This window comes from Cherax quadricarinatus, chromosome 62, assembly GCF_038502225.1.
Source record: "Cherax quadricarinatus isolate ZL_2023a chromosome 62, ASM3850222v1, whole genome shotgun sequence".
In the NCBI taxonomy this organism is placed as follows: Eukaryota; Metazoa; Arthropoda; class Malacostraca; order Decapoda; family Parastacidae; genus Cherax; species Cherax quadricarinatus.
Genome location: NC_091353.1, coordinates 19629025 through 19644162, shown reverse-complemented (window position 1 = coordinate 19644162; position 15138 = coordinate 19629025). Strand labels below are relative to the sequence as shown.

General features: G+C 45.4%; 1 protein-coding gene across 1 annotated transcript in view; it reads right to left on the bottom strand.

The window, feature by feature from the left end:
- Positions 1-7366: 7366 nt before the first annotated feature.
- LOC128702475 (serine/threonine-protein kinase Nek8-like) overlaps positions 7367-15138 on the bottom strand; it is a 138276-nt gene continuing 130504 nt past the window's right edge. Inside the window, exons 10-11 of the mRNA XM_070098523.1 lie at positions 14618-14863; positions 7367-7506 (exon numbers count right to left, since the gene is read on the bottom strand). Of these exons, the coding sequence (XP_069954624.1) occupies positions 7367-7506; positions 14618-14863 (386 nt within the window). The remainder of the gene's footprint in view (positions 7507-14617; positions 14864-15138) is intronic.

The following is a 15138-nucleotide window of genomic DNA, read 5'->3' as shown; positions in this document are numbered from 1 at the left end:
TTGGAAGATCTTGGAGTTCCAGCTGTTCAAGAATGTCAGTGCCACATGTCTGGAAATTTTGTTGAACTATGGTATGGGGCAGAAAGACGGTACCACTACAAGAATTGAGGGAATGATGCTTTTCAATAGTTACAGGAACAGTATCAATATGGGAAAGACGAGAAAGCTCATGAGCCTGGGTAGCATTTTGTACGGTGACGATGCGCGTACCGCTCTTAAGAGCATGAAAAGAAATATCTTTACCAACATGGCGTAGGAGTGCCTTGCCAATACTGTGGTCAGAAAGATAGGCAGTAGAGGAAGTCGGTCGTAAAGTGAAGAATTTAGTCCATTGTGCAGTCTGAAACTGAGTGTGGAAAGGTAGTGAAGGACGTGTCGATCTTTTGTGAGAAGAACGAGAAGGTGGAGAAGTATCATCAGCAGGTAATTGTCGTTGTCGTTTAGGCATGGGACCAGAGTTGGTCCGATGTGGAATGGGCTGGCGATGCGAAAATTGCCGCACCATAGAGGGAGAGGCCGGAAGCATAGTCAGAGGAGAGCAAAGGTCAGATAAATCAAAGGAGTCAGTCGAGGCCTCAGTACCTGAAGCGGGTGAAGAAACAGCACCGGCAAGAGGTACAGAGGCATGAGGAGTGTCCGAAGAGTGGTCCAAAGACGAGGCGGGGTCAGAACGGGGTGCAGTATCAAGAAGGGGCCCGGGGGTAGCAGGTTCATGGACTAGGGCTGCCATGGTTAGGTTACTTCTTTCTTTTTGTTTTTAAGAAAAAAAAGAAAGAAGAAAAGAAAATAAAAATAAAAAAAAAGGATAAAAAAAGGGGGGACCGGGGAGGGATAGTTCCTAGGAGGAATGAAAGGGCCAGAAATCTCCCTCCGCGCCCAAGAGGACCTCAGCACCGCAAGTAGCGCAGATGCAGCATGGAACCCGTGCCATACCCTGCCCATCATGCCAGTAAACCGGCAATCCGGGGTAGCAACCTCACATCTGCCGAGCTACCTCGGTGGACAAAAGAGAGGGCGGCCGGAAATCCACCACAAAGCATACCTCCTTCGGCCACCACCCCCAGAATCCGAAAGGTGGCTTCCAGAGATACACCCATCGCCCGAGAGACACCCAAAGCCACCCTCCGGGATACCGGAGAGGGATCAGGGCATCCCCAGGCAATCCAGATTCCACGGCAAACTACGCCACCGCCAAGAACCTCAACGGAATGGGATGGACCCCGGTACCCTTTCCCCGACCTAGGAACTAGCGTGCCTGTGGAAAAAAAAAAAAGGGAAGGGCAAAAGGGAGGGGTGGAAAGGAGGAGGAGGAAAGAAAAAAGGGGAGGATGGGGAGGATGGGATAGGGAACGGGGGATTGAGGGGTAATTAGGTTCGGTCTGAGGAAGTAGACCGACAGGTCTAATTCCTCAGACCAAGAGCCTCTTCACCACGCCAAGGAGCCCCCCTTGAAGAGGTTTCAGCAGTAAAGATGCAAAATTGTTGAAAATAATAATAATAATAATAATAATAATAATAATAATAATAATATCTTTATTTCTACAAGTACATTTACAAGGTATACAGTCGTAACTGATATCACTGAGATGCTACTTGAGCCCTGTGGCCTGGTGGCTAAAGCTCTCGCTTCACATGGCAAGGGTCCGGGTTCGATTCCCAGCGAGAGTAGAAATATTGAGCTTGTTTCTTTACACCAGTTCACCTAGGAGCAAGTTGGTATCTGAGTGTTAGTGGACTGGTGTGGGTCGCATCCTGGGTGTTAGTGGACTGGTGTGGGTCGCATCCTGGGTGTTAGTGGACTGGTGTGGGTCGCATCCTGGGTGTTAGTGGACTGGTGTGGGTCGCATCCTGGGTGTTAGTGGACTGGTGTGGGTCGCATCCTGGGTGTTAGTGGACTGGTGTGGGTCGCATCCTGGGTGTTAGTGGACTGGTGTGGGTCGCATCCTGGGTGTTAGTGGACTGGTGTGGTTCATATCCTGGGTGTTAGTGGACTGGTGTGGGTCGCGTCCTGGATGTTAGTGGATTGGTGTGGGTCGCATCCTGGGTATTAGTGGACGGGTGTGGGTCGCGTCCTGGGTGTTAGTGGACTGGTGTGGGTCGCATCCTGGGTGTTAGTGGACTGGTGTGTGTCGCATCCTGGGTGTTAGTGGACTGGTGTGGGTCGCATCCTGGGTGTTAGTGGACTGGTGTGGGTCGCATCCTGGGACAAAAGTGACCTAATTAGCGGGAAATGTATATTATTATAATCAAAAAGAAGCGCTAAGCGACAAGGGCTATACAGCGCTGCAGGGTAGGGAAGGAAGCGAGGGTATTGGATGGCAGAAGGGAGGAGGGATGATCAGCAGGTTACAGAAAACAGCGGGGCAGGGGATAGTACGGGAGTAGAGGGTAGCAAGAGATTGAAGTAGAAAGGGCTGAAGGTATCAGAATTTGTGAAGTAAGTCAGTTGTTGTCAAAAAGTGAATGAGAGAGTCTGGATGAAAGGTGGGTCCATCAGCGAGAAGGGAAGGTAAAGAGAGAGCAGCAGAGTGAAGACGACGACGGAGGTAAATTCTGCGTGCTCGTTGATAAAGTGGGCAGTCCAACAGAATGTGGCTGACTGATAATGGAACTTGGCAATTCTCACAGAGAGGAGCAGGGTGCCTCTCCATGAGATATCCATGAGTAAGACGAGTATGGCCAATGCGAAGACGGGAGAGAGTAGTCTCCCAACCTCGACACTGGTGATAAGAAGACGGCCAGTAACCTATACTCGGTTTAATAGATTGAAGTTTGTTGCCGAGCATAGTAGACCAACGTTGTTGCCAACGGGTGTGAAGTTGGGAAGATATTGCAGCAAAATAGTCCGTAAACGGAATACCTCTACATGAAACTGGTAGGTCATGTACTGCTGACCGCGCAGCAGTGTCTGCCTGTTCATTGCCCTGTACGTCAACATGAGGGAAATGTATAGTTGTATGTCAGTGATGTCAGCTATTGTCTGTATACCTTGTACATGTACTTGTAGTAAATAAAAATATTATTATTATTATTATTAGTAGTATTAGTAGTAGTATAACTATTCGGCTTCACTGTTTTGACAGACTTACGTTTGTTTATCCGTTGAACAATTGTCCCGTCGTTACTGTGGTGTTGATTCGTCTGTAGTGAAGGAGATGACGTTGTGTCCTTGTTTCCCTGGGATGGTAGCAGGTGTGTAGGTGGTGGATGGTGGTAGCAGGTGTGTAGGTGGTGGATGGTGGTAACAGGTGTGTAGGTGGATGATGGTAGCATGTGTAGGTGGTGGATGGTGGTAGCAGGTGTGTAGGTGGTGGATGATGGTAGCATGTGTAGGTGGTGGATGGTGGTAGTAGGTGTGTAGGTGGTGGATGATGGTAGCATGTGTAGGTGGTGGATGGTGGTAGCAGGTGTGTAGGTGGTGGATGGTGGTAGCAGGTGTGTAGGTTGTGGATGGTGGTAACAGGTGTGTAGGTGGATGATGGTAGCATGTGTAGGAGGTGGATGGTGGTAGCAGGTGTGTAGGTGGTGGATGATGGTAGCATGTGTAGGTGGTGGATGATGGTAGCAGGTGTGTAGGTGGTGTATGGTGGTAGCAGGTGTGTAGGTGGTGGATGGTGGTAGCAGGTGTGTAGGTGGTGGATGGTGGTAGCAGGTGTGTAGGTGGTGGATGATGGTAGCATGTGTAGGTGGTGGATGGTGGTAGCATGTGTGTAGGTGGTGTATGGTGGTAGCAGGTGTGTAGGTGGTGGATGGTGGTAGCAGGTGTGTAGGTGGTGGATGGTGGTAGCAGGTGTGTAGGTGGTGGATGAGGGTAGCATGTGTAGGTGGTGGATGGTGGTAGCAGGTGTGTAGGTGGTGTATGGTGGTAGCAGGTGTGTAGGTGGTGGATGGTGGTAGCAGGTGTGTAGGTGGTGGATGGTGGTAGCAGGTGTGTAGGTGGTGGATGGTGGTAGCAGGTGTGTAGGTGGTGGATGGTGGTAGCATGTGTAGGTGGTGGATGGTGGTAGCAGGTGTGTAGGTGGTGGATGGTGGTAGCAGGTGTGTAGGTGGTGGATGGTGGTAGCAGGTGTGTAGGTGGTGGATGATGGTAGCATGTGTAGGTGGTGGATGGTGGTAGCAGGTGTGTAGGTGGTGGATGGTGGTAGCAGGTGTGTAGGTGGTGGATGGTAGTAGCAGGTGTGTAGGTGGTGGATGGTGGTAGCAGGTGTGTAGGTGGTGGATGATGGTAGCATGTGTAGGTGGTGGATGGTGGTAGCAGGTGTAGGTGGTGGATGGTGGTAGCAGGTGTGTAGGTGGTGGATGGTGGTAGCAGGTGTGTAGGTGGTGGATGGTGGTAGTAGGTGTGCAGGTGGTGGATGGTGGTAGCAGGTGTGTAGGTGGTGGATGGTGGTAGCAGGTGTGTAGGTGGTGGATGATGGTAGCATGTGTAGGTGGTGGATGGTGGTAGCAGGTGTGTAGGTGGTGGATGGTGGTAGCAGGTGTGTAGGTGGTGGATGGTGGTAGCAGGTGTAGGTGGTGGATGGTGGTAGCAGGTGTGTAGGTGGTGGATGGTGGTAGCAGGTGTGTAGGTGGTGGATGGTGGTAGGTGTGTTGGTGGTGGATGGTGGTAGCAGGTGTGTAGGTGGTGGATGATGGTAGCAGGTGTGTAGGTGGTGGATGGTGGTAGCAGGTGTGTAGGTGGTGCATGGTGGTAGCAGGTGTGTAGGTGGTGGATGGTGGTAGCAGGTGTGTAGGTGGTGGATGGTGGTAGCAGGTGTGTAGGTGGTGGATGGTGGTAGCAGGTGTGTAGGTGGTGGATGGTGGTAGCAGGTGTGTAGGTGGTGGATGGTGGTAGCAGGTGTGTAGGTGGAGGATGGTGGTAGCAGGTGTGTAGGTGGTGGATGGTGGTAGCAGGTGTGTATGTGGTGGATGGTGGTAGCAGGTGTGTAGGTGGTGGATGGTGATAGCAGGTGTGTAGGTGGTGGATGGTGGTAGCAGGTGTGTAGGTGGTGGATGGTGGTAGCAGGTGTGTAGGTGGTGGATGGTGATAGCAGGTGTGTAGGTGGTGGATGGTGGTAGCAGGTGTGTAGGTGGTGGATGGTGGTAGCAGGTGTGTAGGTGGTGGATGGTGGTAGCAGGTGTGTAGGTGGTGGATGGTGGTAGCAGGTGTGTAGGTTGTAGATGGTGGTAGCAGGTGTGTAGGTGGTGGATGATGGTAGCATGTGTAGGTGGTGGATGGTGGTAGCAGGTGTGTAGGTGGTGGATGGTGGTAGCAGGTGTGTAGGTGGTGGATGGTGGTAGCAGGTGTAGGTGGTGGATGGTGGTAGCAGGTGTGTAGGTGGTGGATGGTGGTAGCAGGTGTGTAGGTGGTGGATGGTGGTAGGTGTGTTGGTGGTGGATGGTGGTAGCAGGTGTGTAGGTGGTGGATGGTGGTAGCAGGTGTGTAGGTGGTGGATGGTGGTAGCAGGTGTGTAGGTGGTGCATGGTGGTAGCAGGTGTGTAGGTGGTGGATGGTGGTAGCAGGTGTGTAGGTGGTGGATGGTGGTAGCAGGTGTGTAGGTGGTGGATGGTGGTAGCAGGTGTGTAGGTGGTGGATGGTGGTAGCAGGTGTGTAGGTGGTGGATGGTGGTAGCAGGTGTGTAGGTGGAGGATGGTGGTAGCAGGTGTGTAGGTGGTGGATGGTGGTAGCAGGTGTGTATGTGGTGGATGGTGGTAGCAGGTGTGTAGGTGGTTGATGGTCATAGCAGGTGTGTAGGTGGTGGATGGTGGTAGCAGGTGTGTAGGTGGTGGATGGTGGTAGCAGGTGTGTAGGTGGTGGATGGTGATAGCAGGTGTGTTGGTGGGGGATGGTGGTAGCAGGTGTGTAGGTGGTGGATGGTGGTAGCAGGTGTAGGTGGTGGATGGTGGTAGCAGGTGTGTAGGTGGTGGATGGTGGTAGCAGGTGTGTAGGTGGTGGATGGTGGTAGGTGTGTTGGTGGTGGATGGTGGTAGCAGGTGTGTAGGTGGTGGATGGTGGTAGCAGGTGTGTAGGTGGTGGATGGTGGTAGCAGGTGTGTAGGTGGTGGATGGTGGTAGCAGGTGTGTAGGTGGTGGATGATGGTAGCATGTGTGTAGGTGGTGGATGGTGGTAGCATGTGTGTAGGTGGTGGATGGTGGTAGCAGGTGTGTAGGTGGTGGATGGTGGTAGCAGGTGTGTAGGTGGTGGATGGTGGTAGCAGGTGTGTAGGTGGTGGATGCTGGTAGCAGGTGTGTAGGTGGTGGATGGTGGTAGCAGGTGTGTAGGTGGTGGATGATGGTAGCATGTGTGTAGGTGGTGGATGGTGGTAGCAGGTGTGTAGGTGGTGGATGGTGGTAGCAGGTGTGTAGGTGGTGGATGGTGGTAGCAGGTGTGTAGGTGGTGGATGGTGGTAGCAGGTGTGTAGGTGGTGGATGGTGGTAGCAGGTGTGTAGGTGGTGGATGATGGTAGCATGTGTGTAGGTGGTGGATGGTGGTAGCAGGTGTGTAGGTGGTGGATGGTGGTAGCAGGTGTGTAGGTGGTGGATGGTGGTAGCAGGTGTGTAGGTGGTGGATGGTGGTAGCAGGTGTGTAGGTGGTGGATGGTGGTAGCAGGTGTGTAGGTGGTGGATGGTGGTAGCAGGTGTGTAGGTGGTGGATGATGGTAGCATGTGTGTAGGTGGTGGATGGTGGTAGCAGGTGTGTAGGTGGTGGATGGTGGTAGCAGGTGTATAGGTGGTGGATGGTGGTAGCAGGTGTGTAGGTGGTGGATGGTGGTAGCAGGTGTGTAGGTGGTGGATGGTGGTAGCAGGTGTGTAGGTGGTGGATGGTGGTAGCAGGTGTGTAGGTGGTGGATGGTGGTAGCAGGTGTGTAGGTGGTGGATGGTGGTAGCAGGTGTGTAGGTGGTGGATGGTGGTAGCAGGTGTGTAGGTGGTGGATGGTCATCCATGTGTGTCTTACATGAACTAACATGCTCTCAGATACAAGATCGCTACTGATGGGTCAGTAAAGAGTGACATAAATGGTTTAAATGACCTAGAAGTTAACGTATGAGTCACTTGTGCAACGTTTGGTAATCTTGATTGAGGAAACGTTTCGCCAGCCAGTGGCTTTATCAGTCCAATACAGAGAAGAACAGTGGAATATGAGGAAGACGAGGAGTTTGAGGTAATCAGTCCCTCAGATTGGAGTCGTTGTGTTCAGTCCATCAATGTTGAGGTTGGCGGACTGGAGGTCACAATATTATCATCCTCCATGTGTACTCTAAGAGAACTCCGAAGGATCGTGAAATAAAATGAAAATTTTTAAAGTGATGAAGGGGTAAGCCAGTGGAAGGCCTCGGTCAGATCACCAAAAGCAAGCCTGTGCATCTTTCCACTACAGTCTAAGACTTACAGATCGTCCTCTTGTCCTGTACCCAGCCTGCCACCTTCTCCACAGCCCCAGGTCATCACTGCTCCCTCAGCTGCCACAACAACCACGTGCTGACTACCACAGCTGATGGCTCCCACGTCCACAGCCAGCAGGCGCTCTGTGCCAGACATCTTGATTAGTATTGATCAGCGAGAGCAAGTATTGATCAGTAAGAGCAAGTATTGACCAGCGAGAGCAAGTATTGATCAGTGAGAGCAAGTATAGATCAGTGAGAGCAAGTATTGATCAGTAAGAGCAAGTATTGACCAGCGAGAGCAAGTATTGATCAGTGAGAGCAAGTATAGATCAGTGAGAGCAAGTATTGATCAGTGAGGGCCAGTATTGATCAGTGAGAGCAAGTATTGATCAGTGAGAGCAAATATTGATCAGTGAGAGCAAGTATTGATCAGTGACAGCAAGTATTGATTAGTGAGCAAGTATTGATCAGTGAGAGCAAGTATTGATCAGTGAAAGCAAGTATTGATCAGTGAGAACAAATATTGATCAGTGAGAGCCAGTATTGATCAGTGAGCAAGTACTGATCAGTGAAAGTATTGATCAGTGAAAGCAAGTACTGATCAGTGAGCAAATATTGATCAGTGAGAGCAAGTACTGATCAGTGAGAGCAAGTACTGATCAGTGAGAGCAAGTATTGATCAGTGAGAGCCAGTATTGATCAATGAAAGCAAGTATTGATCAGTGAGAGCAAATATTGATCAATGAAAGGAAGTATTGATCAGTGAGAGCAAGTATTGATCAATGAAAGCAAGTATTGGTCAATAAGAGCATGTATTGATCAATGAGAGCAAGTATTGATCAGTGAGAGCAAGTATTGAACAATAAGAGCAAGTATTGATCAGTAAGAGCAAGTACTGATCAGTGAGAGCAAGTGTTGATCGGTGAGAGCAAGTATTGATGAGTAAGAGCAAGTATTGATCTGTGAGAACAAGTATTGATCAGTAAGAGCAAGTGTCGATCAATGAGAGCAAGTATTGATCAGTAAGAGCAACTGTTGATCGGTGAGAGCAAGTATTGATCAGTAGGAGCAAGTATTGATCGGTGAGAATAAGTATTGATCAATAAGAGCAAGTGTTGATCAATGAGAGCAAGTATTGATGAGTAAGAGCAAGAGTTGATCGGTGAGAGCAAGTACTGATCAGTAAGAGCAAGTATTGAACAGTAAGAGCAAGTATTGATCAGTGAGAGCAAGTGTTGATCAGAAAGAGCAAGCACTGATCAGTGAGAGCAAGTATTGATCAACGAGAGCATGTATTCATCAGTAAGAGCAAGTATTGATCAGTAAGAGCAATTATTGATGAGTGAGCAAGTATTGATCAGTAAGAGCAAGTATTGATCAGTAAGAGCAAGTATTGATCAGTGAGAGCAAATATTGATCAGTGAGAGCAAGTATTGATGAGTGAGAGCCAGTATTGATCAGTGAGCAACTATTGATCAGTGAAAGTATTGATCAGTGAAAGCAAGTATTGATCAGTGAGCAAATATTGATCAGTGAGAGCAAGTACTGATCAGTGAGAGCAAATACTGATCAGTGAGAGCAAGTATTGATCAGTGAGAGCCAGTATTGATCAATGAAAGCAAGTATTGATCAGTGAGAGCAAATATTGATCAGTGAGAGCAAGTATTGATAAGTGAGAGTCAGTATTTATCAGTGAGAATAAGTATTGATCAGTAAGAGTAGGTATTGTGAGAGCAAGTATTGATCAGTAAGAGTAAGTATTTATCAGTGAGAATAAGTATTGATCAGTAAGAGTAGGTATTGTTCAGTGAGAGCAAGTATTGATCAGTAAGAGCAAGTATTTAACAGTGAGAATAAGTAGTGATCAGTAAGAGGAAGTATTGATCAGTGAGAGCAAGTATTGATCAGTGAGAGCAAGTACTGATCAGTGAAAGCAAGTATTGATCAGTAAGAGCAAGTATTGATCAATATTAGCAAATACTGATCAGTGAAAGCAAGTATTGATCAGTAAGAGCATGTATTGATCAGTGAAAGCAAGTATTGATCAGTAAGAGCAAGTATTGACCAGTGAAAGCAAGTGCTGATCAGTGAGAACAAGTATTTATCAGTGAGAGCAAGAATTGATCAGTAAGAACAAGTATTGATCAGTAAGAGCAAGTATTGATCAGTGAAAGCAAGTATTGATCAGTGAGAGCAAATATTGATCAGTGAGAGCAAGTATTCGTCATTGAGAGCAAGTACTGATCAATGAGAGCAAATATTGATCAATCAGAGCAGGTATTGATCAGTAAGAGAAAGTATTGATCAGCGAGAGCAAGTATCGATCAGTAAGAACAAGTATTGATCAGCGAGAGCAAGTATTGATCAGTGACAGCAAATATTGATCAGTAAGAGCAAGTATTGATCAGTGAGAGCAAGTATTGATCAGTAAGAGCAAGTATTGATCAGTAAGAGCAAGTATTGATCAGTGAGAGCAAATATTGATCAGTGAGAGCAAGTATTGGTCAGTGAGAGCCAGTATTGATCAGTGAGCAAGTATTGATCAGTGAAAGTATTGATCAGTGAAAGCAAGTATTGATCAGTGAGCAACTATTGATCAGTGAGAGCAAGTACTGATCAGTGAGAGCAAGTACTGATCAGTGAGAGCAAGTATTGATCAGTGAGAGCCAGTATTGATCAATGAAAGCAAGTATTGATCAGATCAGTGAGAGCAAATATTCATCAGTAAGAGCAAGTACTGATCAGTGAGAGCAAGTATTGATCAGTAAGAGCAAGTATTGATGAGTAAGAGCAAGTATTGATCAGTGAGAGCAAATATTGATCAGTGAGAGAAAGTAGTGATCAGTGAGAGCCAGTACTGATCAGTGAGCAAGTATTGATCAGTGAAAGTATTGATCAGTGAAAGAAAGTATTGATCAGTGAGCAAATATTGATCAGTGAGAGCAAGCACTGATCAGGGAAAGCAAGTACTGATCTGTGAGAGCAAGTATTGATCAGTGAGAGCCAGTATTGGTCAATGAAAGCAAGTATTGATCAGTGAGAGCAAATATTGATCAGTGAGAGCAAGTATTGATAAGTGAGAGCAAGTATTGATCAGTAAGAGCAAGTATTTAACAGTGAGAATAAGTAGTGATCAGTAAGAGGAAGTATTGATCAGTGAGAGCAAGTATTGATCAGTGAGAGCAAGTACTGATCATGAAAGCAAGTATTGATCAGTAAGAGCAAGTATTGATCGGTATGAGCAAATACTGATCAGTGAAAGCAAGTATTGATCAGTAAGAGCAAGTATTGATCAGTGAAAGCAAGTATTGATCAGTAAGAGCAAGTATTGACCAGTGAAAGCAAGTGCTGATCAGTGAGAACAAATATTTATCAGTGAGAGCAAGAACTGATCAGTAAGAGAAAGTATTGATCAGTGAGAGCAAGTATTGATCAGTGACAGCAAATATTGATCAGTAAGAGCAAGTACTGATCAGTGAGAGTAAGTATTGATCAGTAAGAGCAAGTAATGATCAGTGAGAACAAGTACTGATCAATGAGCAGGTAATGATCAGTGAGAGCAAGAATTGATCTGTGAGAGCACGTATTGATCAGTGAGAGCAAGTATTCGTCAATGAGAGCAAGTACTGATCAATGAGAGCAAATATTGATCAATGAGAGCAGGTATTGATCAGCGAGAGCAAGTATTGATCAGTGAGAGCAAATATTGATCAGTGAGAGCAAGTATTGATCAGTGAGAGCACGTATTGATCAGTGAGAGTAAGTATTGATCAGCGAGAGCAAGTATTGATCAGTGAGAGCAAATATTGATCAGTGAGAGCAAGTATTGATCAGTGAGAGCACGTATTGATCAGTGAGAGCAAGTATTCGTCAATGAGAGCAAGTACTGATCAATGAGAGCAAATATTGATCAATGAGAGCAAGTATTGATCAGTGAGAGCACGTATTGATCAGTGAGAGCAAGTATTCGTCAATGAGAGCAAGTACTGATCAATGAGAGCAAATATTGATCAATGAGAGCAGGTATTGATCAGTAAGAGCAAGTACTGATCAGTAAAAGCAAGCATTAATCATTGAGAGCAAGTATTGATCAATAAGAGCAAGTATTGATCAGTGAAAGTACTAATCAGTAAGAGCAAGTATTCATAAGTATTAGCAAGTATTGATCAGTGAGGGCAACCATTGATCAACGAGAGCAAGTATTAATCAATGATAGCAAGTATTGATCAATGAAAGCAAGTACTGATCAATGAGAGCAGGTAATGATCAGTGAGAGCAAGAATTGATCAGTGAGAGCACGTATTGATCAGTGAGAGCAAGTATTCAATGATAGAAAGTACTGATCAATGAGAGCAAATATTGATCAATGAGAGCAGGTATTGATCAGCGAGAGCAAGTATTGATCAGTGAGAGCAAATATTGATCAGTGAGAGCAAGTATTGATCAGCGAGAGCAAGTATTGATCAGTGAGAGCAAATATTGATCAGTGAGAGCAAGTATTGATCAGTGAGAGCAAGTATTGATCAGTGAGAGCAAGTATTGATCAGTGAAAGCAAGTATTGATCAGTGAGAGCAAGTATTGATCAGTAAGAGCAAGTATTGATCAGTAAGAGCAAGTATTGATCAGTGAAAGCAAGTATTGATCAGTGAGAGCAAATATTGATCAGTGAGAGCAAGTATTCGTCATTGAGAGCAAGTACTGATCAATGAGAGCAAATATTGATCAATCAGAGCAGGTATTGATCAGTAAGAGCAAGTACTGATCAGTAAGAGCAAGCATTAATCAGCGAGAGCAAGTATTGATCAATAAGAGCAAGTACTGATCAGTAAGAGCAAGCATTAATCAGCGAGAGCATGTATTGATCAATAAGAGCAAGTATTGATCAGTGAAAGTACTAATCAGTAAGAGCAAGTATTCATAGGTATTAGCAAGTATTGATCAGTGAGGGCAACCATTGATCAACGAGAGCAAGTATTGATCAATGATAGCAAGTATTGATCAATGAAAGCAAGTATTGGTCAGTAAGAGCATGTATTGATTAATGAGAGCAAGTATTGATCAGCGAGAGCAAGTATTGATCAGTAAGAGCAAGTATTGATCAGTAAGAGCAAGTACTGATCAGTGAGAGCAAGTATTGATCTGTGAGAGCAAGTATTGATGAGTAAGAGCAAGAATTGATCGGTGAGAGCAAGTATTGATCAGTAAGAGCAAGAATTGATCGGTGAGAACAAGTACTGATCAGTAAGAGCAAATGTTGATTGGTGAGAGCAAGTATTGATCAGTAAGAGCAAGTATTGATTAATAAGAGCAAGTATTGATCAGCATGAGGAAGTATTGATCAGTAAGAGCAAGTGTTGATCAATGAGAGCAAGTATTGATCAGTAAGAGCAAGAATTGATCGGTGAGAGCAAGTATTGATCTGTAAGAGCAAGTATTGACTAATAAGAGCAAGTACTGATCAGTATGAGGAAGTATTGATCAGTAAGAGCAAGTGTTGATCAATGAGAGCAAGTATTGATCAGTAAGAGCAAGAATTGATCGGTGAGAGCAAGTATTTATCAGTAAGAGCAAGTATTGATCAGTATGAGGAAGTATTGATCAGTGAGAGCAAGTGTTGATCAGTAAGAGCATGTACTGATGAATGAGAGCAAGTATTGATCATTAAGAGCAAGTATTGATCAGCGACAGCGAGTATTGATCAGCGACAGCAAGTATTGATCAATGAGAGCAAGTATTGATCAGTGAGAGCAAGTACTGATCAGTGAGAGCAAGTGTTGATCAGTGAGAGCAAGTATTGATCAGTGAGAGCAAGTACTGATCAGTGAGAGCAAGTATTGATCAGTGAGAGCAAGTATTGATCAGTGAGAGCAAGTGTTGATCAGTAAGAGCAAGTATTGATCAGTGAGAGCAAGTATTGATCAGTGAGAGCAAGTATTGATCAGTGAGAGCAAGTATTGATCAGTGAGAGCAAGTACTGATCAGTGAGAGCAAGTATTGATCAGTGAGAGCAAGTATTGGTCAATGAGAGCATCTATTGATCAGTAAGAGCAAGTATTGATCAGTAAGAGCAAGTATTGATGAGTGAGAGCAAGCATTGATCAGTAAGAGCAAGTACTGATCAGTGAGAGCAAGTATTGATCAGCGAGAGCAAGTATTGATCAGTAAGAGCAAGCATTGATCAGTAAGAGCAAGTACTGATCAGTGAGAGCAAGTATTGATCAGCGAGAGCAAGTATTGATCAGTGAGAGCAAATATTGATCAGTGAGAGCAAGTATTGATCAGTGAGAGCAAGTATTGATCAGTGAGAGCAAGTATTGATCAGTGAAAGCAAGTATTGATCAGTGAGAGCAAGTATTGATCAGTGAAAACAAGTATTGACCAGTAAGAGCAAGTATTGATTAGTGAGAAAGTATTGATCAGTAAGAGCAAGTATTGACCAGTAAGAGCAAGTATTGATCAGTGAAAGCAAGTATTGATCAGTGAAAGCAAGTATTGACCAGTAAGAGCAAGTATTGATCAGTGAGAGAAAGTATTGATCAGTAAGAGCAAGTATTGACCAGTAAGAGCAAGTATTGATCAGTAAGAGCAAGTATTGATCAGTAAGAGCAAGTATTGATCAGTAAGAGCAAGTATTGATCAGTAAGAGCAAGTGTTGATGAGTAAGAGCAAGTGATCAATGAGAGCAAGTACTGACCAGTAAGAGCAAGTATTGACCAGTAAGAGGAAGTATTGATCAGTAAGAGCAAGTGTTGATCAGTGAGAGCATATATTGATCAGTAAGAGCAAGTGTTGATCAGTAAGAGCAAATATTGATCAGTAAGAGAAGTATAATTATCACCATTAACAGTTGTGATCACCTCTATTATTATTATTATTATTATTACATAATAACGTGGCTAAGACTCGTGGAAGGGACACTTGTGCACAGTTTTGGAAGTTCATTCAAGGAACGTTCCTCCATGAATGTCTTCATCAGTCCTTCATTAAGACTGATGATAACACTTGTGCAACATTTCGGGAACCTTTATTATGGAAACGTTCCTCTAGCCAGTGTCTTCTTCAGTCTAATACAGAGAAGAACGGAGGAAGATGAAGAGGACGAGGAGTTTGAGGTAATCAGTCCCTCAGTCTTGTGTCGATGTGTTCAGACTGATGAAACCACTTTAAGGAATGCGCAGAACTGTACACAAGTGCCCTCCTTACATCCAGCTTGTGGGCATCCCTACTAAGAGAGAGATGCAGCATCCTCACCTATAAGTTTGGGCTTGACTGAGGTGTTCCAGTCACCATGACCCAGGCAACCAGTCGTACCCTCACCACACGTCATCACTATACCGTTGTCTGAGGCGAAGATGGAGAAGCCATCACCAGCACATACCCGAGTGATGGCCTTACCCTTGAGTGACTCAACCACGGTGGGTCTCCCTCTCCACGTCTCCAGGCACTCGTGACCCAGCTGACCTTTCTTACCTTCACCCCAGGTGTACACTAGGCACTCTGTGTGGTAGTGTCGCACGTAAGGGAAGGCAACCCTGTCTTGTATATATAAAATTATTTTTTTTACATTTTACCACCGAAGTGGTTAATTTATTGTGCAGGTCATATCCATCCTGTGGACGGTAGCGCAAGAACACATGGATACACAAAAGGCCCAGGAACTAGGCCCCAAAAGGGTTAACAGGTGTACATTTGGATTTATATCTACAGTTCATTTATCTGTTACAAGCAAATTTAGGAAATTTGCTTAGTATATCTAGTATATTATTTCATTA